The 26,387-nt window shown below is 37.2% G+C and overlaps 1 protein-coding gene across 1 annotated transcript; it reads right to left on the bottom strand.

Moving 5' to 3' along the window:
- GCC2 (GRIP and coiled-coil domain containing 2) lies at positions 1-25,143 on the bottom strand. Its single transcript, XM_009481554.2, has 21 exons — positions 25,073-25,143; positions 23,921-23,988; positions 23,017-23,121; positions 19,724-22,213; positions 18,968-19,037; positions 18,177-18,277; positions 17,998-18,096; positions 15,846-15,974; positions 14,280-14,435; positions 13,782-13,886; positions 13,040-13,202; positions 12,387-12,487; positions 12,181-12,258; positions 11,341-11,478; positions 9,226-9,347; positions 7,024-7,200; positions 5,338-5,555; positions 3,749-3,943; positions 2,783-2,922; positions 1,723-1,924; positions 1-574 (listed from the first exon to the last, which is right to left on the bottom strand). Exons 1-21 carry the CDS (start codon positions 25,104-25,106, stop codon positions 504-506), a joined length of 4,962 nt encoding a protein of 1,653 aa, XP_009479829.2. The 5' UTR covers positions 25,107-25,143; the 3' UTR covers positions 1-503.
- Between the last annotated feature and the right edge of the window lie 1,244 nt (positions 25,144-26,387).

The following is a 26,387-nucleotide window of genomic DNA, read 5'->3' as shown; positions in this document are numbered from 1 at the left end:
TTGTAAGCATCACCAGAGACGAAATAACTCAATTTTAATTTCTTCAACGTGCAGAGAATAACACCAACCATATAGATTAGCGAGCTGACAAAAATATGTGAAAGAAACTGTAAACACTTTAAAATGCTTTAAGTCTAAAGTCTAGTTATTCCAGTTACTGTATTAGATCAAGTTTTTAAATCAATATCGAAAAAGCCATCACAGGTTTGTCAAATTCTGTTTCCAAGCAATTTGCAATTAATTTGTCACTACTCATTATACTTCTGATCATCAGCTTTAACATCTACAAAAGGAATAGCTCACTGCTGTCAGAGCATAACATAGGACAGTCTTTCAGAGCTACTGAGAGCTTCTTTCTTAGAAGACCCTAAAAAGCTGGAAATAACACACAGAAATAAAAACCTCTAGTTCAATGCTACAACACCAACAGATTGTTCTTCTACATTAAGATTTCTCTTTCTGCAGCTGTGGAATGTGTTTAAAGATTCAGCATTTCCACTGTCTCATCGAAGTCCCGACCAGCTGTGGAGGTATGAAGCCCACCCAGAGGGCCGTGAGGTACTCTCTTCCTCACCTGAAGGAGGAAGAAAAACATACTTTAAACTAAGTTTATTATGTCAGACATTGCATCATTTGGCTACATGACCTTGATTCCCCCCTGCCTCTGTCCTTTTTCAAATGTTGTCCTCATAAACTTGTTGAGGAGGTAACATCCAATACTCACTCTTGGGCTGCCATAGATATGTTTGTGGATTTTACCACCAAGTCCACTTTACTTTGGGTACTTAAGGATGTTTTAAAGAGGCCATTTATCACCTTTCTCCAGAAAAATCCAATCAGTGTTCATCACAGTGCCAGAACAACATCAAAATGCTATGGACTTAATTTACATCTCATCTTTCCAAATGCAAAGCCTGTTGTGGAATGCAGTACTCTGCCACTTCCCTTATTCATGTGATTTTGTTCACAACTTTTAAGTGCTTATATATACACACGGTACTTACTCTTTGTACTGATTTTAAAATAAAGTACAGCTCAGTTGCTAATGAAGTACAAGAAGCTACGGGCTGTTACTGAGAAGTGACAAACGATACCTTAAAAGGTGTTTTTAAGGGGACAAATGCTCCAACAGAGTATTTGAAGCAGAGCCAGACCAGAAGGTTACTATACAGTCAGCTCTTGGGTTAATTTCTTGCAAAGGCTTAACTCTTTTTCTTTCCTTCCCTAGTTCCTTTATTTCTTAAACAAAAAGCATATTTTCTTGAAGAGATTTTTAAAGGTAATATACTGAAACTAATTTTAGGTCTGCAGTACTGCCTTGAGAGGACCACTTTAATTACCTTTTAAGAACATCTGCCAAGAAAGTAATTAATTTATAGTAACATCTGTTTTAAGGTCCCTTTGACAGAAATCTTTAACAGTACTCAAAACATTAACACATTAAATTTTTACAACTTACTATCAACTTCCTAAATGTGTATGTTTCAGAAGAAATTATATTTTACCTTAGTTTTATTTATAGTTTTGGGTATTTGTTCTGTTTTCTGAAAACTGAATAGTAACTTCCCAACAGAGAAAAATGGTTTTATTGCTAGCTCACTGGCATTATGCTGCTAAGCTTTGTTTTTCCTCAAAGGTCTACATAAAAGAAAGCACAGAACTTCAGTTGCCTTTACTTCCATTTTTCCTTTTTTTTGTGACAATGTTTTGAACACCACCTACCTTGGGCAATGGCAACTAGCTTCCCCTTCTCTTCAGGGCTGAGCTGCAACATGGTGTCTATTACTGGGAGCAGCCTTTCTTTCTCGCTTCCTGATTTTAGAAATATGAACTGCAATAGAACATTCTTCAAGTATTCTAGATTAGCCACAGACTTTTCTCTCTCTTGATTTCTTTCCAGTCTTCTTATTTCATTCTTAAGAAGCTGCAGATGAGGGAAAAATATATGCACTATTGTTTGCTTCATATAATGAGCAACTGAACTGAACTTTTGAAGAGCTAAAAAGCTAATTATGCAGCTCGCTTCAAAATGAATAATGTGTGCATAGCACATACTCTGGACAAAAATCCAGTGAAACTTGAACACATGATAATGTTGTCCAGAAATAACTGTTTCTTGATCAAAAATAACCTTTTTCGATAAAGTCTGTATAGTAGTTATAATGATATACGGTAGTAACTATTCAATTTCAGTGACAAGGAGTAGGAGTTGAACAGTTAAATAAGCAATGTGGATCAAAGATTTAACAGTATTATCATTCATTAAGAAACACTTCATGAAAGAAAGCTTAGCATGTTTAGAGAATATGCTAACTTCAAAAATGTTTTCAGAAAGGTCAGGGAAGTACAATCAAATCAAACCAGACTCTATTAGTTCATGTATCTCTAAACATGTATCTTCCTTTAATTTAAGACAGCTAAAAGGGGTTAAAGGAAGAGAAACCAGACAATGCTTCCCTTGGGATCTCCTGCTTTTATTTAAGTGAAAACAGTAAAGGCACTTTATAAAACATTAAACTTGACAGCTTTTTTGTAGCAGCTTTTACTTTCCCTGCCCCAGCCCCCAGATAGAAACTGTGAGGAAAAAAACCCAAAAAACTGAAGTCACCTCTGGAAGTGCTAATTAGTCCTGTGGAATAAAAGCTCTTCCAAAATTAAGTTTTGCATCACCAAATTTTTATAGGCTGGGATTTTCTGAAACATATTTGGTATTAAACATTTGGTCTAAGAAACAGACCATAGGAATTAGAGCTGTCCCCACATTTCCTGCATGCCTGCTAACCTTTATTTGTTCCATTAGGATTGCATTGGTTGCTTCTGATTCACGAAGTAATTCATTCAAGTGATCAACACTCTTTGCTGTTGTGTTTAGTTTCTGAATCAGTTCATCCTTGGTGAGTTCTGTTGGCCACTGAGATGGCTCTGCAATTAATTGGAAAAGAAAACTGAGAGAAATAAAAAGCACTTGCATCTACTTTATACTAACTTAACATCAGGACGTGATTAATGTAGTTTCTTAGAAAAAAGATCCATGCAAAGTCAGACTGCAAAATTAACAGGCATCATTGCTGCTGCTGCATGCTTGTTTTGTGATCTACTTTTGTATATATGTACGTATATTAGAAGGGGATTGCCAAATCAGTTCTAAGTACGTCAAGATACATGGTTTTAATTTACCCCTTGTTTCCTACCCATAGATGGAGATTTTCAACAGTTCTCCACAAAGCATTCAGTAGACTTTCAAAACGTGATCAGATGCTCCTATATATTTTTCTACTTTTCTGGGGACTCTTAGAACATTGTTTTTCATGCTGGCTTTCATTTTCCTAGAAAAAACTACGAATAATTCCTGTTCTAATAAGCCACACTGAAGATGAATGGGCATTTTATCCTTTCATTAATGAGAGTTAAATCAGCACTTGTCTCTAGTAGAGACTAGTCCAGAATACAAAGAGTTCTGTAACTATTCAGTGACTTGCTCATCAAGTCTTTTCCATTTAGAAAGTCAGTATGTCACAAATATGATATCTTTAAATCACTAAAACCTGTAGCAATGTTTTATTGTTAGTCCTTACTCAAGGACAAAACTCCTACAGAAATTCAGGATAGTGTAAACTCAGTGGCACTTAAGTAGACTTGTGTCTTGCACCTAAAAGCATGAAAACACAATGTTCTCAGATACTTTGAGAGCACAAACTTCTGTGACTTACGTAGGGAAGTGCTTCAAAAAGCCATGTGTTCTACCTACCAAGTTTTGCTTCCGGGGAGTTCAGAAGTTGTTCCAAGGATGGTACATAGGTGCTGGCTGAAGAGACAGATTCTGTGTCCGTTGTTTCCATACCTTCTCCCTCTTCCCTAGCTACAGTGTGCACATCGAGAACAGGAAGGTCAGTGTTTCGCCGTTCTCTTAAGTTCTTCGTTGCTGGATTTGAAACAGCTGGACCTAAAAGACACTTACTGATGTTTGTCATCAGAATGAAATTGGTAGGGCTATTTCATAGGTGTGACTGTCTCAGATTGGAGAGCAGTACATAAAATAGTCTTCAAAAAGCAGGGGAGGAAAGGTGAAGAAAAGGGAGAAAGCCAGATACACACGTAACATTTATAGTAGAAAATACAGCCTTTCACCTCCAAATGATCATTCCAATCAAAGCCTGTTTCTAAATACAATCTTGATTGGCAGTTTTTATTTCAGTGACTATGAAACCTTCACGCAACAATCCCTGAAGATGTGTTGTAGCTATGACAAGAGTGTCAAATGTTTTTAATGCACAGTTTTTCTTTCAACCAGTCCTGTGGGAGGTGTAAATTGTTCTGTTTTAATACTGTGCACACTATCCTGCTGCTTCAGTAACATATGGAAAGAGTAACTTTTTAAACTGTTACTGCTGCTTGGCAAACATCCAACTACATCCTAATTAGTAACTTTACAGATATAAAAATAGCACTTGAGCTTGGACACAGTAAAATCTTAAATTAGAAGAGGGATCAAATAGCAAGTACACCAATAACAAACATTGTTAAGACAGCTTTCAATAGACTTCTCTTTAGCTTTACCCTCATACTGGAGGCAGAAGTCCAGTATGCTTCAAAATCTGAGACAAACTGATAGGAAGAGCACCCAATATTTACAATGTAACTTCCCTCTATCTGTCTGACAATACAGGTATGGCAGAAGAGATAACAATGATGCAGATTCTAGAACAGAACAGGATATTTTCAGCTGGAAGGGACCTACAATAGTCACCTAGTCCAACTGCCTGACCAATTCAGGGCTGACCAAAAGTTAAAGCATGTTGTTAAGGGCATTGTCCAAATGCCTCTTAAACACTGACAGGCTTGGGGCATTGACCACCCTCTCGGTAAAGAAATGCTTCCTAATGTCCATTCTAAACCTCCCCTGGCACAGCTTTGAGCCACTCCCACATATCCTATCACTGGGTACCAGGGAGAAGAGATCGGTACCTCCCTCTCCATTTCCCTGCCTCAGGAAACTGTAAGACAGCAAGGAGGTCACCCCTCAGCTTCCTTTTCTCCAACCTGGACAAACCCAAAGGCCTTAGCTGCTCCTCAAAGGACATGTCTTCCAGCCTTTTCACCAGCTTTGTTGCCCTTCTCTGGATGCATTCAAGTACCTCAAGATTCTGAAGGAACAGTAATAACAATGATATGTTCCTTATTTGGCATCAATGGATTGCTGTGGCACGCTGCAAATTCTCCAGAAAAAGTTTCTGGTGTATTACAGAACCACAGACTACAAGCATGTTTTCGATTCAGACTTGGGTACACAAATTTGTATCTAACCCAAGAAAACCCGGTATTAGGACTGGAAGTTACCTCTAGTGCTTGGTTCACTCTTGAGTTGGAAGAGCTGAGCTTCTACTCTGGACAGTTGCTGCTGAAGCGTCTCTACTGTCTTCCTGTGCTCTTCTTGCAGGTTCCTGACTTGATCTCTGAAATTGTTCCGGAGAGCTTCATTCTGGGCTGTCAGCTGATTCAAAGTCTGGGCATGCTCTGTTTTCATGACCATGTTCTCAGATTGTATTGTGCAGAGCCTGAAAAGAGCATACACACAAAATGTAAGACAAGAACACTGTCATTTTTACATTTAAAAATTTTTAGATTTACAGTAGTTTTTAATTTTCGTGTGTATGATTATCTTAGAATGACCATGCAACTTTTTTCCATTTAAATTCCTCTTTTTACAGGGAAAAGCCAAGACTGAGAAAGTTACATTTATTACCTTCCATATGAATGCACTGTGCTATACAGAATCTTGATTTCTATTTCAGAACACAAAACAGACATCTTTGGGAAAAAATGAAAGTATTAGAGACACTGTGGTCTAAACATTCTTCAATTCTGAAATTGCAGCATGACTGTTTATAGTGTCATACAAGGCATGTCACTTACCTTATACTCCACTTCCTTTTGCATTTATTTACCAAACATTTATGCAGGACTTCCGAAAACATACGTTTCAAAGAAGCTAAGTTTAATGTTTCTAAGCTTCAACTTTCAGTGCAAAAGAGGGTAGAAGAGCATAGTTCTTAGCAAGAAAAATGTCAGTAACACATCAATTGTACTTGGTTTGCAGGTACTCCAGAAGCAAGACAAAATTGTCACAAGCAAAAACAAGTGCATGTATGGAAAGACTAAGCATAGGACTTCCCTTATAAGCATACAAACTTAAATATAGCCAGAGTAGCAAAGAGCTAGTCTCTTTGGGTACAAAGGGAACCTACTGTGATATGGGTCACGTCCAGAAAAATGCAGGAGGACACAATTTAGTTGATTACAATGAATCATCACGTGGCTATCGGGAACAGATAAAGCAGTACAAAGATAGAGACATGAAGTCAACAGTCCCTAATACTAGAGCTGTAATTTCTAATGAATATTTCATGTGAACTTCTTTGTACCCTAAATAGAGAAGACAAGACAAGGAAAGACCCTTTTTGAAGAGCTCAAGTATTAGGTACTCATGTGATTTTTCAAGCAGTGATACAGATCAAACAGATTCCTTTCATTTTGAAAGAAACAGCAGATTAAGATTGTGGCAAGCATAGACTTAAAAACCAGTACTTTCTCTAAGAGAGGCACATGGTCAATGCAGGACTGGGTATTTTGTCAGTGAAATTGCTTGCTCTGCATTTAACTACCTTATTTTTCTAGTAGGAAATATCTGTAAAGCTTAGTTGAGCAGTCCAACACAAACGTAGTGATGAGCATTGGACTTAAAAGTAGTCAACGTGTTTAAGAAATGTTAATTTTTAAATCTGATAGTTAACAGGTAGAAAGCTTGCAGAAACCTCAAATTCCCTGATCAGCTACTACTTCATTTTCATTGCTGAAACTTCTGAAGGCTGATTAAAAATAGCAAACAATCCTTTTGAAAATTCCTTTAACTTTCTCAACAGTTATGCCTTTTCTTTGGGAAGTACAGTTATAGGCCACTACATGCCCAGCCCTTAAAGTTCACATAAACCAAAATATCTATATCTATTCATCAGCAGACCATACTTTTCACGGAGTTCTGCCTCTTTCGCAACAGTCTCTTGCAGCATCTTATTGTGTCTTTCCAGCAGGGTGTCGTGTTCAGACTGCAACGCCTGGAGTTCAGATGCATTCATCTGTGAATTATGCTGAGCATCTTGCAGCTTAACTTTAAGTTGATCTATCACCATTTCCAACTGTTCTCTGCAAGGGGAAAAAAAAGAAATAGACAACATGCATTTAAAAAGAACTATATTATTTCAGAACCTATATTAGATCCACAACATTTTGTATAGCTGATCCAAATCGCTTATTTATTAATTAAATCAATACAGCACCATGACCAAAATAACCTTAGGATGTGACTGCAGCAGAAACAATTACAGAAGTTCTGATCATGTTTCAATACAGGTACAAACAGGTTTATCACATCCCAAATAGGTTTATCACATCCCGTCTGAGTTGCTAGGAATGTAATTATTGGGGTGGAAAGTGTGACTGCTACCACTTTCTACTTCAAGCTGGTTTGGAGGAACATGACAGAAGAACAATAATATGGGGGATGCAGATGAGAGAAAAAAATTATTCTTAAAAGTGGTGGAGGGTTTTTTGTTTGTTTAGGAAATGCACATTAGTTCAATGAGACTGAATACAGGAGACAAATGGTTGGAGGAGATTTTGAGCAAAGGACTAGAAAGCAACATCAGTCATAGAATTGTTTAGGTTGGAAAAGACCTTTAAGATTATCAAGTCCAACCATTAACCTAACACTACCAAGTCCACCACTAAACCAATTAAGGTTAGAGTAATAATTAATTTCATGTTTCCTGGCTTGGTGGCTGGATTATTTTTTAATGAAAGTAAAACTAGAATAGAATCATTAAGGTTGGAAAGGACCTCTAAGATCATCAGTCCAACCATCTATAAAAACAGATAAACTCTGTTGGTCAGAAAGAAATCAAAATCAGATATACCAGGAGGAAAAAGTCTTAAGTCACACACATTTTCCTTTTATGCTTTCGGTATTTATGTATGCAGACATCTCCATTATCTCATGAACTCTGCATCTCATTAACCCTGATATTTGTAAATCATTTCTTTGAAAACTATTTTACATCTGTTTATTGCTTGATTACTTGTCCACTTTGTTTCCAATGTCACTCTCTTTCACAGAAACCTAACAATACCAGAACTTCTTGAAATTCTGCAAAAAGGAGAGACAAAGAAATGCAACTCTTGCAGTTTGCTTGCTTCAAAGAAAAGAAGGGGTACATGTATTAAACAAAAAACCCCAAACCAACCATAAAACCAGTCCTCTAACAAAGCACAAGTCTCCCTCTGGTGGATTTTCAGCAGCTATTGCACGTACTGTTTTAAGATCTGTGTCAGAAATTAACTTTTGACATCTCATGCACAAATGGCCAGTCTGTCACCAAGGACAGCTATCAATAACTTATAAAAATAACTTACAGAAACTGATCTACTTTTGCAGTGGGTTCAGACATTTTCTGAAGTGAACCTGAATTTACCTGGCTTATGACTATACTTAAATGATTTTCAGGGAACTTTTGGCAGTGTAACTTCCCCCCCCCCCCCCCCCAAGTCTTTCCTCATATAACAGCTGATAAGTATTTTGTAAACTGCTAGAACTGACACCTGAACTGGCAGCCAGAGCTTTACCTACTCTAAACCATTCCTTCCTGAAAAAGTTCAAAGTGAGCTCAGCCGAACAGTACCAATGTGCTCATTTCTTCTTAGCTGGAAATGGCACTTTGCTGCAATACTCTGTCAGAGAAAATGACATGTCAAGTCTACACAGAAGATGCTGGCTAATTTCAGCTCATGAGAATCTCCCTAACATCTTACTTCTCCTTCTGACTGTAACAACAGGTAATCTACGCAAAAACAGATGTTAAAAAAAGGACAAATCAAGTAATTAGAAACTAACATAGTACCACCATGGTAAAAATTTGTGATTGTTCTTCTGTTCAGATAGGCAGAGCCACAGTTAGATTACAGATCAGATAAAGTTTGTAGAAATGAAGAGGTTTTTGGGGTTTTTTTAAAACCAAAGTAACTGGGGAAGCAAACTGCCTCCCTTCTGATATTTTTCTTATTTGAGTGAAGATAAACAGTGGAACTCACTTGTTGGTCAGAAGTAAGCAGAGACAAGAACAATAACTTGAGTATCAGTATTCTTCTGTATGCATATAAAAAATTTAGTTTTACCTTTCTTGTTTGGCTCCCTCAGATTCTGTCTGAGAAGCAGATTTATTCTTTTGCTGTTTTAGAACATTATGAACACGGACTTTGTAGCTCTCGAATTCAGACGTAACAGATGCTTGTTCAGCCTATCACATAGAAAACAAACCCTTAATAAGTTACGCTACTGACTATTGCTCTCATTTCTTTGAAATTAAATGCATCTTACATTGAAAAAAGGTAATTAAGAACCACCTGTTGCATTTTCTTCTTCTAAGTGGATAATTAAAAGTGTGACTATCATAACGGTCATGTTTCTTTAGACTTTGAGTATCATAAAATGTGAAACTTAAAAGAGAGACACTGATTTTCAACATACCAGTATTAAAGAAAAGAAAGAATACTTGCAAATTCAAAAATTGCATTCAACAGAGATTCACAAGCAAGGGGTTCTATCAAACAGCTTTAAAGGAAGGCAAAAGTGAAGGAAAAAAAAAGGATAATTCTGTTTTCCTTTTATGCTACCCAGGTGACAAAAATATAATATGCCCTAGTTATGCATAATTTTGACGAGTTAAGTCAGTCTTGTAATGGTAGTACACAGCACAAGGTATAATATTCTAGTTGATTGTAAGGGTGTTTGGTCTGTCTTCTAAGTTCAGCTGATACATGAGTTTCTGTGGACATACAAAAAATTACCTCACAACACAGGTTCATCCTTGACTGTACACTATAGAGTAAGAATTATTCTCATCCTTCAAGTACTCACGTTGTATATTTTTCTAAGAAAACAGATGCAGGTTTTCACTCTTGGATCTTCGGGGAAGCTCACGGATTCATTAGTCATCCTTGAGATGACTAAGATGCTTTCATCTCCAAGGGAAGGATTTTGGAAAGTTTCTCTTCAGCTGAACTGGTGAGTGAAGTTCCACAGTGCTGACCCTGACTAGCCACTGCTCCAGCTTTTCTGGAGGCTGTAAGATTTGTGGGCATTTCTTTAAATTAATCCTTCTCTTTTCTTCCAGCCAAACTATGTGAGCTAGAATATTCCTAAGTCCTCAGGTACACAGCCTTCTATGTCAGCATGACTTTTGCCTTCTAACCTACTATCTGCTTTAGTATCCACCTTTCCTTTGGACAGAATTTTCCTTTGTTAATAACCTTGTAATAGTATCTATTTTTTAGATGTAGGGCACCTAAAGAAGGTGGCTAATTTTCCAACAGCTTCAAGCAATGCCATCATGGAAGATCTACACTGTGATTGGTTTCACAACATCAAGGAGCAAGCCACCACGGATAGGTACTGTAAGTCCCCAGTTATGAAGAATGCATTTGTAAAACCATATCTACCAGTACAACTCAGACAAGCCTCCTGTAACAGCAACCACAAAGTTTGTCCATTTCAGTTTACCTTTTTAAAATGTAGAAGTTTTTTTTGAGAGGTTGCATTCAACTGTTACTTATCTGTAGGATGCATAACTATCATACAAAAGGGGCTATAGTGTGGTGCAGTAAACCCCATAAAGATAGTCTGAACGTAACAGTCCTACTGTATTCTCAATCTGTCTGTCTCCAATGCAAACACTAAATTCCAGGACCATCTAACACAGTGTCATATGGACAAAAAACCAGAAATAATAAAAACCTCAGCAACAGTGTCAGTTTCAAATGTAGCTCAGCTACCAATTAAACAGCTGCTCATATAGCAGCATATTAAAAGGTGCTTGCAAATATATTTTTCACAGTTTTTTTTTTAAGTGGTATCTGTGTTAACTGTTTTTATATGGAGCAAATTATATTCCTTTTCTGTTTGTTCTTCCCCCCTTTTCTTTAAAGGCTTCTTTTTTACCCCTTGGTGTATACTTGGTGATCATCTTAAATGAACTCCGACTCCCCACTCCCACCACAGGTTTTCCCTACTGGAAATATAAGAGCACAGTCCAGACGTTCCACCACAAGTGATACATGACAACCAGGGCAAAGTCTGGCTTGTCCTCCATACCACCACTCAAATACATTAAGCACGGGGATAATTCCCAATTCTTGACAGACAAAAAGACAAAATATTTTTAGAGAAGCAGACAGAGGGTGCAGTAAATCTCCCTTCTAAAGTCTCTGACATTACTTTTTCCACTAGAGTACCTGGGCTGCTCTGCACTCTTCTTGCAAGGTTGCAATTTTTTGCTGGTAAGCACTCAATGTACGCTGGTGTTGCTCTGAAGAAGTTCGCAGGTGTTCCTGAACTTTATGCTTTTCTGATGTTAGTACAGCCACTTGAATCTGAAAAAGTCAGTTGAAAACTTCACTATGACAAAATTTTTTCTTCCTCTCCAAGGCAATGTGCCACAGAGCACACAGTATTCTACTACAGCAATTCCTGCACTGAACTGGTGAATATAAAATTAAAATCCAGTAAAAATAGAATAAAAAAAATAGACATGGGATACCATGTACTTAATTAAAAAAACTATATGATGTTGTTTAAAGAGAGAATTGAAGATAAAATTTCAGTGGTGAGGTGGCAGCATTGAAGAAAGCCAACCTTTCTCCCTTCCCTTTCCTTTCCTGCTACCTTTCATTACATTCAATTCCTATTCTGCCCAACAAACAACATTTATACAGATGGAGAACACCTAAGATTTTTGCTGCTGATGTTTTTAATCTGAGCAACTTCTGTTTTTAAAGAAATTATTTTAAAACATATGCCAGTTAAAAGCTTCAAATTATACAGTCCTCTCTTCTGGTGGAAAGGGAAAGGAAAGAGGAACAAGAAAGGGTAAATCTGTTTAAAGAACTTCACAGGGGAAATATCTGGGGAAAGCAGCAAACAGCTAAAACTCATTTCACAAAAAGAACCAGTAACCTAGTAACAAAAATAACACCTTTTCATTCTTCAGCCTATATTCCATCTGCCCTGAACAAATCACACCCTTATTACTTAAATAAGAAACCTTATACTAACAAAGAAGTGAAGTTTCTTGCCTTATAAGCTTCCACTTGTTGTTGACTGGCTTCCAGTTCCCCTTTTAATGATGCCTGCAACATCAGATGGTCATTTTCCTGCATGATAAAATTATCTGGTTATTAAAAAACTCCAAACCTCAGCAACTCAATAATTCAGCTACCAGCCTGTTTTTTGGAAGTTAGTTTAAAAAATGGCATACGCAGTCTTTAACATCTGGACTTACAGCATGCTTTGAATCAGCCAGTTCTTTTTTGGTTTTCACCAGGAGTTGTTTTATCTTGGCATTTCTTTCCTCATCCTGTTGCATAGTTGACTGAAGTGACTCTAATGCAGAAAATAGCAGTTATATAGTAGGGGAAGTTTCCTTTGCATATTTCCTTAAAAATATTGGAAAATATTTAAGCCAGTTCTGACAGATTTCTTAAGAGCTGCAAGTAGCTTACAGTAAGTTTAGTATCCTGTTTCCAAGTATCACAAAGATCTTCAAATAAATAAAATCGGTTTAAGAGTTGCACTTAAGGACAGGAAGAAATGAAATTTTTAACCACATGCTAACTAGTAAAGTTTTATGAGTGTGGTATATCAGAATGAAAACCCCTGTCAGTCACCGACTTTCAGAACTTATGACTAACTTGATCAGGTAAGAAACACAGTTTATCAGGTAGGCAATTTGGGTTTTATTTGCTGAATACAAGATCAAGTGACTGATAACCTAGTAAAGTTTCCTTTATGGAAAAGTAATTTTGACTATGTAACTGTTTAGTATTCCCTGCAAACTTTACTCTCACTCATCAACTTGAGTACTTTGTGAATTGTATATTTTTTTACCATTACTAACTATACCATAGAGACTCTTGCTGCTCATAGTTTACTCACTTATTTCTTCCTGTAGGGTCTCTTGTTTCTGTTTCTGAATCCCTGTCTCTTGCTCGAGATCTTCTATTCTGCTGTCTTTATCAGTAATCTTCTGATTAAGTTCTTTTACTAGCCTTTCATAATCAGCTATTTCCATATCCATCAGTGTACTCTTTTGAGCATCCTGCAAGTTACACACAATGAAGTTACAGCTTACAATCTGCCTTGGCTGCTAAGATTTTTTTTTTTTTTTAATTATATTAAAAAACTATACCGCCCATCTAACAAAAACTTTGTAACTATACATATCCACAAGCAACACCCATTCATCAGGTTTCCATATCCTCAGTAAATAATCCGTTTTCAAACAAGAACCAGAATCTTCGAAAAACATGTTGCTAGTTTTAACACTTTTACCAGTAAGTATTTTGCAGATATTAGTTTCTATCATCTACAGTCCTTGCAACAAGGGCAGCTTCTGAATACTGCACCATACAAGTACTCCAGACATCTGAATTCTATTCCTGTTTCTACTCATGACAGGCCACACGACTCAAGCTATAACAAACAGAAAAAAAAAACCCAAACCCAAAAGTACACATCTGCTCTCCAAACACAAAACCAGGGGTAAAAACTCTTGTGTTTTCCCTTTTGCAAACCTTGGGCTTTAAAACCCTCAGAACAAAGAGGGAGGCATTCAACACAGGAAGATGGGCCAAAATCTTTCTAGTCCATTAAGCACTAACATGAACAGTAACTCTACCTTTCTGGCCAGCTCTAGTTCTTGCATAGTTTTCTGCAGATGTTTCTTTTCCTTCTGAAGTTGCATCTGAAGCTCCTCTATTTCTCGGAGAGCACCACTATGTTCCTGAAATTTAAATACTTCTCAATTATGCAGTACAATTTCAAAACGGATGTCAGCATCTGTTTACACTTACGCACACACTTAGGTTGTACAAAGATAAGGGGTTTTTTTGTTTGTTTTGGTTCTTTTTAAGGAAGCCACTGGGAACCAAAGAAAAACTCAGAAGATTATGAAGTGTTTTTCACATTCTGTAACAATCCCCAATCTACTCTAAGTGACAGTCTTGCAAAGTTCTTTCAATGAACAGACCAAGCCCTCAAAAAAAACCCCAATCAAGTAACCAGAAGAGAAAGTATGGAACTTGTTCTATAAAAACACAGTTTACAAAGGTCTAACAGAAGTCACATCCAGTGAAAATAATGCTTCAGCCCGTTCGCCTTCTCTACAGAGTACTACCTTTGTTTTCTGTTCTTTTAGAAGCTTTTCAGCTTCTAGTTCTTTGTCAGCCTTTGTCTTGGCTCTTTGTGTCTCCAGTATCTGAGCTTCCAGCAGCTTAGCATTATGTTGCAGTGTTTCAACACGAGCCAGGAGGTCTTCATTAGCAGAGTGTAACTGATCATGCTGCAACGATCATAGTGGAAAGATAAAAGCGTAAGCTGAATTTGCATGCAACTTTGACAGATAAGATATTGTCTATATTTAAAAAAAACAAACACCAATTTCTATCCCTCTCCCTTACAAAGAGCACTCCTGCAGATGAGTCTTGTCCATCTGAATTGTTTTAAACCAGATTAAGAAATAGGCTAAATTAAAGCCACTAGCACAATTTATTTTGTTCAGAGTTCACTTGCCCAGCTTTCTGTAACGTGGATAAATTTACAAGAAACCTGAAAAAATACCCCAACATTTATCCTTTCTGCAAGAATCACCTTCCTCCCACTGTAATATGCAAGGTTTGAGTTCTTATTGCCCCACTTCAAATACAGCTGCTGTATTTATAAATAAATGATCATACTATTAATTCCGAAGAAAGATTTAACTGCAGCACCACCAAGCCTTCAGTGAGATCACATCAGTACATAGTAAGAACTCCTCCTGTATCTGGGCTATTTTTGCAATGATTTTAACAGATTTAATTTTGAAATCTTCAGTGTCTTATCTCAGTCTCTATTATGCAGATAAAGAATAAAGTGTAAGTGAAAGAAGCTGCCAATTACCTAAACAGTGTTTTTATTTACAAAACACTTTGTAACAAACTTGAATAAATCAATGCCTGCATAATCAGCAGAATATATGCCACTATTTGTCATTTCTTCCTATGCTATCACTACTAGCTTCCTTGTATAAGGAACAGTGGCCTAGGTGGATCTTCAGCGTAATTATGTACAGGGCCTGGGAGTTTAAATCCTAAATCCCAAACCCATTTCAGTTAGCCTTGCAAAAATGTGTCTCACAGCTGCTTAATACCATCTTAGACTCTTCGGAGTGCCACTATAGTACTCCACAATGCATCCTAAAGTCTCATCCTTGTGAAAGATGCAAAAACCCCATAATGAATTTAGTATGTTTAAACACTCTGTTGATTAAATAATTTTGTCTAAGAAACAGAAGAAAAAAATATGTAACACTTAAAGCTTACTGTACTTCATGAGAAGTGTAAGTGTGAAATCAGAGAAATAGTGCAAGTTTGATACTTTGTTTTCATATCTGGTACCTGCAGCAGAGTTGTATGTCCAACCAAAGTCAGAGTTGATCACCTACTCTTTTCTGTGAGTTGACCTGGAGTAAATTAAACCCTTCCTCTTGAAAAGGCCAGACATTCTAGATATATCTGGTGCGTGACAAAGGTAAATAAGATATCAAATGTTGAACACTCCGCTCCTCCGCCCCCAAATTTCAAGTCCCTAGCCAAAATGCACTAAGGTTATGAAACTATATATAGTAACAATCAGATGAATAAAACTCACGCTCAATAGGTAAAATAATTTTTACTGTAATTATCAATAGATCTGATACACATACAGAACTGACCTGCTGGGATGACACCTGTAGCTGCCTTGTGAGGTCATCTATCTGACGTTCAAGATCATTTGCTCTGCCTTTTTCAGAATCCAGCTGTTCTCCTTGCTTATCATATTCCATCAAAAGATTCTTAACACAAACAAACACAAACCCATCATTTTTTACAATATACATTGCATAAGCACATTCTATACCTCAGGTATTTACTTACCTTCCTAATATTTCAGCATATAAGTTGTCTCACTGCAACATCAGAAATAACAGAATTAAATTAAAGCTATTGTTCCATTACAGGCTCTTGGAGAAACCCTTTTCAGTTCATGGAATTATAGAATAATTTAGGTTGGAAGAGACCTCAGGAGGTCTACATTCAACCTCCTGCTTAAAGCAGGGTCAGCAGTGAGATCAGACCTTTGCTCAGAGCTTTGTCCAGTCAGGTCTTTCCAAGGCCTTGTCTCCAAGGACAGAGATGGCACTACACCTCTGGGCAACTTGTTCCAAAGCTTGACCATTCTCATAGGGTAAAAATGTTTATCCATGTATCCAGCTGGAATCTCTCAATTTAGGACTGCTGTCTCTCAGAATCAGAGAATCATTTTGGTTGGAAAAGACCTTTAAGATCATCGACCCCAACTGTAAACCTGACACTGCCAAGTCCACTACTAAACCATGTCCCTAAGCACCATGTCCACACCTCTTTTAAATACCTCCAGGGATGGTGACTCATCCACTTCCCTGGGCAGCCTGTTCCAATGCTTGACAACCCTTTCGGTGAAGAAAGTTTTCCTAATATCCAATCTAAACCTCCCGTGGTGCAACTTGAGGCCATTTCCTCTTGTCCTATCGCTGGTTAATTGGAAGAAGAGGCCAACACCCACCTTGCTACAGCCTCCTTTCAGGTAGTTGTAGAGAGTGATAAGGTCTCCCCTCAGCCTCCTTTCCTCCAGGCTAAACAACCCCAGTTCCCTCAGCCACTCCTCATAGGACTTGTTCTCTAGACCCTTCACCCTCATGGGAGTGCTGACCGAAGAGAGATAATGACTTCCCTTGACCCACTAGCTGTACTCCTGTTCTTGCAGCCCAGGATGCTGCGGTCACCTTTGGTACCAGAACACAGTTTTCTCATCCTCAGTGCGCTGCCTGCCAAAACCCTGAAATTCTTTTCAGCAGCCACACGGTCCCCAGCTTGTATCAAGGAGTTCCTCTCTCCCACATGAAGAGCTTTGCATCTGTCTTTGCTGAACTTCAGAAGACTTCTGTCAACCCATTCCTCATGCCTGCCTGGGTCTCTCTGAATGGAAACCCTGCTCTTAAGTCTACTGACTGTTCCCAGTTAGGAATAATCTGAGAACTCGATGAATGTGTACTCCATCACCTTCTCCAGGTCATTGTTAAAGTTAAACAGGACAGGTCCCAGCACAGACCCCTTTCGTACCCCATTTGTTACTGGCATCTAGTACAAGCCATTAATTGCTACCCTCTGAGCCAAGCCATGCAATTATTTTTTTTATTTTTCAAGCACCCATTCAGTTGCTTACCCATTTAGACCATAATGTCCTAGCACAGATACAAGAGTACCACGAGAGAGCAACAAAAGCCCTCCTAAAGTCAAGGTAAGTGACATCGACTGTTCTCCTCTCATCCACAACTCCAGCTGTTTTATCATGGCAGGCAATCAGATTAATCAGACATAATTTACTCTCGGTGGATCAATGCTGACTGTCCCCAGTCACCTGCTTCTGCTTCATGTGCCCAGAGACATGCACCAATTCTGCTCCCAGGGAATTGTTAGTTTATGTCTTTATCACTTACAGACTTTCTAACTAATCCCCAATTTCATGTACTTTGAAGAATTCATAAGGATTTATATTTTGCCTCAGCAACATGTTGTTTGATATGTATGATGCTAGATTTAAAAGATTTAAAAATACCATCCAGTAGAAAGGAAGTGCCTTATTTTCTTCTGACAGCAGCTGCAGTTCTGTTACTAGAACCTTACATTTCTTGGTTTGGGTACTCAACTACATTGACATAATTTCTTTTGCCAAACATACTTGTGCAAGTAAATAGCAATATATATGCAGGCTAGGTTTCAAAAGCAAAGTATCTTCTGACAGTTAATTGTCTTTTATAAATATAGTACTATTCATACCTTATAGCTTTCAGCTCCTTGAATGACATCTTTCATTGAAGCAGACAACTGATCTTTTTCTGATTGAACCAACTCCAATTCTTCCCTCAGAGTCTGCATCTTATTACAAAGAAGCGAGTGTCATTAAAAGAGAACCCCACATGCAGAATGCTCTTCATATTAAGAAGCAGTCAGGGTACCTCTTTTCGGCTGGCATCTAATTCTTTCTTTGCTTTCACAGCAACAACCTTAATTTTATTTAGCTTCTCTCCTTTTTCGGCAGACTCTTTTTCCAACCTTCCTAAAAATAAATAAATAAGGAAGTGAAAAAATAGGCCTCACCTCTCCCCCAAGAAATGAAATGAAATTCAATTAGAACACAAATACCGGCATGACTTTCAAACAAAACAAAATACAAAGCAGGGGGGGATGTTCAAATGTTTCATTCAGTTAAGCATTTAAATTTAATTTGAAGCTAAAACATCCAGCTGCACAGACAGCTTAGGGACAACCTTCCCCTATTTCAGAGGCTTCCATCACAGTTAATGTTAAAAGCTGTATTCCTGTCTACTTCTACATACAGCTGTAACAACTCAGAACCATTTTCTTTCTAATGTATTGGGATAACTGCAAAGAGGCAACAGTAGTTTTGGCAAAGTGTTGCTTTCCTCTCCTCTTGGCAGCCTTAGGGATTCTTATTGACACAATTATTTCCCATATTTAAAAAATAAAGGTGAAATCCACTACACTGTTTGTAGCCAAGTGTACACAGGAAGAAAAAAAACCATAAGAAATATCAAATTATAACCAACTTAAGATTGCTAACAATATTTTAAATCCCTAATGGAAGGAATATTGTAGGAAGTTGCATTGATGTCTACTTCCCCACCTTCTTTAGCTTGTAGGAAATGCAGGACAATTATGCAGAGAAAGAAAAACTAACAGTCCAAAACCCCCAAACCATTTACATAAGAGAAAGTGAGAAAGATACCAATTTTTTCGTGAAGCTCTGCTACTGAAGACTGTTGATCAGTTTTCGCAGTCAAGGTCTCCAGTAAATTCTGTATTAAAAACAAAGATATAAGAAGTATTAAAAAAATTTCTTTGTGATATTTCTTTTTGCACTAACAAGCCACCAGAAGCTTCAGCTATGGCTAGACTGTGTCTATGTTCTTACTACCAAGAAAGTCTTTCTGTGCAATTTCATACCAGCTTGGTAACTGAAAAGCGTATTATGATGAAAGGGAAACATTCCAACCTTTTAACAGCTGCTTTCCATCCTGTCCAAGGACAAAAAATGGGAGACCCCTAATTCTGCAGCTGTCAGTTTTACATAACCATCAGTTCCCACGAGCTGAAGTTAAGAGCAGCTAATGCAGATCAAGCAGGAGTTTTGTTTGAGATGGAGTCATAGAAAAGTTAGAGGTGAAAGATTATGAGGTCAGTTAGTCCATCTAGATCACTTTGGGGGGTACTGATAGAAAGAGTTCAAGTACAAACAACTTTTGTCAAAATAGCATTATAATTGGTTTTGTTTGGTTGGTTTTTTTCCTGGGGGGAGGGAGGGGATTCTGAGGTGCTAAGAAACTCAGAAACATGTGCTTTCTAGAAGGGAGACTCACTTTGAGGCCAAGGAGAAAAAAAAAAGGAGAAAAAAAAAAAAAAGAGAGAATTGAAAGTATTTTTTGAACCTTAATTCTGAAGACTTTAGAGGTTTAGTCTGTATACTTCAATAACAAAATATAACCTTTAGAGAACTCAGTTCGTCTTTCACATTTCTAAGCTCAGTTTCCTTTTGTTCCAGAATGAAATTTAAGTTGTCTTGTTTTTCTGATCCTTTTTGCTGTTCTTGTATTTGACTTTCATAAAAAGCAAGTTTTTGAGTGATCTCTTCAGTATTAGCTAAAAGATCTTGATTTTCAATCCTTGTTTTTTCACTGGCATTCTTCAGCTCCTGGATATCATGTTGAAGTGCTTCTTTTTCAGACAACACTCCTTCTAATTCTTCTCTCAAGAGATCCTTTTCTTTTTCAAAATCCTGAATCAGGGATCTATGTTCTGCATATTGAGCTGCATTTTCTTCCTCTAGTCTCTCAACTTCCCGCTGCAACTGAAGAACTTTCTCCTCATTCTGTAGAGCAAGGCACTGCTCTTCTTTCATTTTTGCCACACATTCATTTGCGATTTGTAGCAAGTTAGGAGAATCATATTCTTCATTAGAATCTGAACTGCTGGACCCCACTTGCTCAAGTAAGTGGTACAGCTGCGCTCTTACAAGGGATCTGTGCGCTTGTTCACTTTCAAGTAATGTCAATATATGGTCTTTTTCTGCAGTCATCATTTGTAGTTTCTTTTCTAAGTTTTCAGACTGCTCTTTCAACACTGACCAGCCATCTTTTTCAGATGTAATCTTTTCCAGCTCTTCACTTAATTCACCTTTTTCCTGAATGATTTTCGCATTTTCCTCACGAAGAGTATATGCTTCAGAAGAAAGGTTCTCTCTTTCATGCACCAGACATTCAATCTGGTTTTCCAATTGCGCTAGCCTTTGAGCATTTTCACTCTTCCTAGTTAAAGCTTCATTCAGTCTTTCTGTTAATTCCTCCACCTTTTCCTTCAGGTTGCTATTGTACTGGTTAGCAACATCGACTTCTTGCTGAAGTTCCTGAACTTTTCCTTGTTCTTGCTTGTACCTTTCCTGAAGGGTTTCTCTCTCTTCACCCAAGCATTTTACTTCATTTAAAATATCCTTGTTTTGATCAGTAAGAGCAATGATCTTCTCTTCCAGTTCTTTCATAGCAGTCTCTTTTTGGTCGATGGAGCTTGTTATGGTGTTATTCTCCTCCTGAAGACTAACAATTTTACATTTAAGTTCTTCTATCTCTAGCAGATTAGATGACAATTTTTCTGTTTCTTCCTGGAGGCGATTCACAGTTTCAAGAAGAACATCCTTTTCATTGAAAGCAGCTCGAAGTTTCTGTTGCAGTTCACTGACATCAGAAGCCTGCTGTTGTCTCATTGATTCAAATTCCTGGCTGATCTTTCCAGCAGATTCCCCTAGCTCAGTCTGTAGAGTTTCCATTGTTTCTCTCAGGCTGTTGTAATTGGACACTGCTTCTTCTTTCTCCTGAGCTAGCTTTTCAAGTTGTTCTCTAAGTTCCTGCATTTCAAAAACTAATGCCATTTTTTCTTTTTCAGAACCAGATAATAGAGTTTCATTTAGTTCAGAAATTTCTCTCTTATGTTGCTCTTTCAGAGTTTGAGTTTCTAGCTTATGCTCTTTTACAGCAGTTTCACAGTGTTGCCTTGCTGCTTGAAGTTCCAATTTTAGTTTTTCAATTACACAACAGTAATCTTCTTTAGTAAGCTGCAATTCATTTATCTTAAAGTCCAAGTCTTCCCGCTCATGAAAGTACTCATCCTTTATGTGATGGATTTCCTCTTCCAGTTTTAGTTTAACATTACTCATGTAAGTTAACTCATCTTTTAATATACTATGTTGGGACTGGAGCTCTGCTAAGCTATGCTCCAGGTCCCTAACCTTTTCTTCCATTTTTGCTTCTACACAAGGTGGTTCTTGTGTATCTACAACATCTGTCTTGCTTTCTACATTTTTATTTAAGACTTCTCTCAGCTGCTCCAAGTCATATTCATGCTGGTCAGTACAAGCGCACATTTCATCCTTCACATTTTTCTCTTTTCTTACGCCCTCCTCTGCCAAATTGTGCTGTAACTGATTTATCTGATTTTGCTTTTCTTCATTTTCTTTCGATGATATTTCAATCTGATGCATCAACTCTGACACCTCTTCCTGATGGGCAATTTTTAATTTTTTAAGCTCTTCATTCAGATTATTGATTTCATTATAATAACACTGAGAGTTGCTTTTAATAGTTTCTTGCAGATTTGTCACTTCTTTGTTTTTGTCTTCATTCACAGTTTCCAACTGCTTGCTCAGACACAAAATTTGCTCCTCATAAGTAGATTTAATTCTTTGGACATCACCTTGTAACCTTTTAACTTCTTTTTGACTATCACTGTGATGTTCAATCTGTTCCACCAGCCCCATTTGTTTCTTCACTTGTTCTTCTAATTCTATTTTCAGCTTTGTTAAGTCCTCATTGTGTTTGCACTGTGCATTTGCTAATTCACTCTTCAGAGCTTTTATTTCTTTCAGAGAGTCAATACTTGATTGCTCCAGTTGCTTCTGCAATTCTTCTGTCTTAGCCACAGCAGCCTAAACAAACATGCAGGTTATTAAATACTGGTAATTTAGCACACAGAATTTGCAAATAAACTGTTTACAATAATGAATTAGAAGATTTAGGAGTCCTTAGTTTTAAAAACTGCTACAGTTTTAAAATATGTAACTATGTTACGACACCTCAATTCAGAAGGCACTGCAGAGAGTACAAAAACGTTTTCAGAATGAGAAAGAAAAACTAAATTTTAAATCATGTTTACCAGCATAATTTCACAAAATGGTCATGACAGATTTCAGCTTTAGCAACTATTCTGATAATGTTTTAAAGACCAAATCACTTTCAGTGCATCAAATTCAAATATCTGGAATATAGCAATGTTCATCAATTGCAAGCAATTCACTCTTCACTTTATTATTAATTGAGATGAGATTACTGACATAATTTAAATGCCTTGGCTGACAGGCTCCTTCCTATGAATATCTGAATGTAAACCTTGTACTTCCCATGGCAAGACAGAGCTGGTTGATTGAAGCCATCACATATTTAGGCTACTAATGCACAGATTGAATTCTTTCTGAACATCTGTGGATTTAGCCAGTGCATGTAAGAATTTTATATTTATTGTCAGTCCTATAAAAACTGTAAGTTAGAGAGTACAAAGAAAATATGCTTTAACATATGAAGCCTTTAGATTTTTTTTAAAGGTAAAACAGAATGCAGCTAAGTGAAGAAAAAGATTAAAATGAAAGTGAAATACACAATAAGCAAAACTAGAAAATAAAGATAAACATAATTCTGAAATATTTTAGTAATGTTCTATTGCTCATTTCAGTACCTCTGCTTCTTGCTTTCTTTGAATATTTTCTTTTTTCAGAGCTATGCACTGCTGCTGACTTTCAGCTTTTTCCAGAAGTACAACATCCAGTCTTTCTGTGAGAGCCTAATTTTAAGGAGAAAGATCACTGAAAGAAGGGTTTCTTAACAATGGAAGCCTGAATGATTTTTGCAAACTGTAGGAACTCACATATTGGTCATGACGTTTTTTGTCAATTAAACAGATCAGTCTGATTTTAAAAGTTACTTTCAACCCAAATATGACAGGTACAGAATAGGTAGACTAAAACAGTGATGCTGAGTAATAGGTTCTGTTTAAAACAGGGGGGAGCTCCCCTTCTGTAGAAAACAAACCTCCATCCAAATTATTAAGAACAATTTTCCAGTTGATAAATTCCTCCTCACTACCAACTTGCACTTTCATATGCTGTCTATGACCCTTACTTTTGAAAGACAGATGTTCTTGCCACTTAAAAAAATTCCAGTTACTTTCCTAAAAGTATTTCTTGTGACATGCAACTTTAGTTATGTGTTTGTGATCTCATCAAATGACTGTCTCGGAAGTTTTCTAAGTGGCTGAAGTCTTCCTGCAGTGGTCATTCTAAAATAAACAAAAGCCTGTCTAACCAACTACACAAGGAAAAAGTCTTGCTGAGGAAATGGTACTATCCTGTACCGCTTCTCACAGAACTGATAGTGTTTTCCGAGAAGCCGAGTAAGGATGGGGGGGCGGGAAGGGGAGGAGGAAAAAAGGATGTTTAGGAAGTGTCTTGAATTCCTGAAAATTGATTACATTCAATTTGAATGCAGTTTTAAAGCTATTTACTATTTACCACAAATTATTTCTGTAGATTTATTTCAGCTAACATTATGTAATATGTTAGAAACGCATTACATATTCCTACCTGAATAATATCATCAGCTCCTCCAGAAGCTGCTTTAGATCTGAGCTCTTCAATCTCTTTCTCTAGTTCTTAAAAAAGAAGTATAGAAATTTCACAGCATAAATTGATGCTCCATCACAGTAGCAAATTACTAGTAAATCCAGTGCCTAACAACACTCCCATTCAAATCAGAGACGTCTTTTACTTTATCAATTTTTGTTTGTTACTGAGTGATACAAAAGGCTAACGGAAAGAGAACAGACATTCAGTACTACTTGTCTAATCCTGACATTTAGCATGGTTTCCTGAGGAAGCAAAGCTTCCTTGTTTGGGTGGAGGGACAACAGATAGAGAAGAAATTTTTGTGATGATTGTCTTACCTTCTATTTCATGATCTATTTAAGCCAGAGAAAAGATATTCAGTTCCTACTGGTTCTCTAAAAGTAGGCAGCAGGTAGAAGAACAAAATCTTATGAATAACCCCACTGAGCAAAAGCCTAGTATAGCCCATCCCTATCGTTATTGTTTCGCTGGACAGCTACCAGCTGTCAGCATAACTGTAACTCCAAACAAGAAGTGACACTAATCCAAGTAGTGGGCCACTGGAGGAAAAAGGACTGCAGAGAAGAGAGGGACAGCACATGAGAGAACAGATTTACACAGGATTCTTTTAAGTGCTTGACACAAAATTTTGTTTGGTACCTTTTACAATTTCTTGTTAAAGAACCAAATTATCAAATATAAAGTAGCTAACTATTTTAAAGAAGCCACTGTACTCTACAACAGTACTAATTATGCAAAATCTGTCAGAGACATTCCCCCTCCTATCTGCTTCCTGAAAAGCAACAGGTATCCCTGCAACTGCTATGGGGAACAGACAATGCCAAGTCCCACTTCAACTCTTCCACAAGCTACATTTTTCCATCATGCCACTCTGCCAGATCAAAATTAATTTAATACCTGACAAAAGCAATGCTTCTTTTTCTTCCCTCCCTTGCTCTAAGGACTTCAGTTCTTATCCTCCCACAAAAAATAGTGAAATTGCAGAAAAAAAAAAATCTAGGATATTTGCCTAGAATTTAAATTTACCTAGCAAAAATATGCAGTGATATTAGGAAAAGTCAGATAGTACCAAGCATTAAGGCAGAAATTGTTCTCTTTCCAGTAAGGTACCTGTACATCTTGACTTCACCTTCTGTATAAGCATCACTTGCTTTTTTGCAAACTTGATGAGATCTTCTTTGGGCAATGTGTCCAGCTGTAAAAAAAATACATATTACAGAAACCAGCTTCCTCTAAGCCAAAGGTAAACAGAAAAAAGGACATTTTAGCATCTGACTTCCAAGCAACTAAATTTTAGGTCAAGAAATTGTCTTACCACACATTTGCAAGAACAACAACAGTCCAAGTGACTCCTGTTCTGTTATCCAATTCTGTTATTTCAAGTGCAATAACAGCAACTACTCCTAATTCTGTACTTTTCCAAAATCATTCTACAGCACACAACTGGGCAGCATCAGTTAGAAAGAAAAACTCGGCTGGGAAGGGCTACAGTTCAGTAATATAATTTGAACTATGTTTTGAAAATAGCATGCTGACCTAACATTGACATTGTTTAAGTTTACTTCCAACATATGCAAAGAAGTCTGTGTACATTATGAAACAGACCACTGCCAGAACTAGATGCTACTAATATTTTATCAAGTATTATGTCAGGAAGTGAACATACCAATAAGAGATTTTTTTCCCTCACATTTTCCAGAACACCTCAGCCTGCTGTTTGTAAATCAATTTTTCAAGAAATCTAGAAGACGGGAAACTGTTTAAAAATACCTTTTTGTCTTTCTATCAGTCACAGCTTGCATGCTAAGCTGTAACCTTTTCAACTACTGCTAGCCCAATAAATTAGATTTGTGAGGTCTGATTACCTTTGATTTGCCTGATCCTGGCGTGACAGAAGATGCCACCATCTCTTGCCCAGCATCTTGTACCTACAACAAAATAAAGCACAAGCCATGATAACTGAACTTTTTAATGTATAGTAGGAAATAACTGAAAGTCTGCAAACACTGAGAATAACTGAAAATACTGGGACCTCAAAGAAAAAATTAAAAATATATTTCTAGAACTAGTCAGTAGGAAAACGCTGGGGCGGGGGGGAACTGATAGAGATCTGTTGCGTTTAGTCCAATACAACAGCAGAACAGAAAACTCCTGATTTCCAAACCAGCATGACCTTATGATTCCATTACTGAATTGGCATCTAGAATTGATACAGTACTGAAAAATCATTTTGTTTATAAGAGATTGCAAAGGTGTCACTCACTATCTTGTTCTTAAAAGACTCATTAAAAAAAGGCATGAATGAAAAAAAACCTTGTAGAGGAATATCAGTTAAATCAAACTTTGGGAACTTTTGAAACATCTACCACTCAACTTTTTTTTCTTTCTTTCTTAAACACACTAGCTATCACTAAAATTGTCACCC

Source organism: Pelecanus crispus, chromosome 1 (assembly GCF_030463565.1).
Source record: "Pelecanus crispus isolate bPelCri1 chromosome 1, bPelCri1.pri, whole genome shotgun sequence".
In the NCBI taxonomy this organism is placed as follows: Eukaryota; Metazoa; Chordata; class Aves; order Pelecaniformes; family Pelecanidae; genus Pelecanus; species Pelecanus crispus.
The sequence above is the reverse complement of the archived record's forward strand: the minus strand, read 5'-3'. Positions and strand labels throughout refer to the sequence as shown.

Excerpts from the sequence above, each read along its gene's own strand:
- GCC2 (XM_009481554.2), bottom strand. The coding sequence starts at position 25,106 with ATGCTTATACAGAAGGTGAAGTCAAGATGTACAG. Across the intron at positions 14,436-15,845 it reads CATCCCAGCAGGTCAGTTCT|TTACACTCTGCTAATGAAGA; the intron begins GTATGTGTATCA and ends CAGCATGATCAG. Across the intron at positions 9,348-11,340 it reads AAGAGTGCAGAGCAGCCCAG|GCTGAACAAGCATCTGTTAC; the intron begins GTACTCTAGTGG and ends TCTATGTGATAG.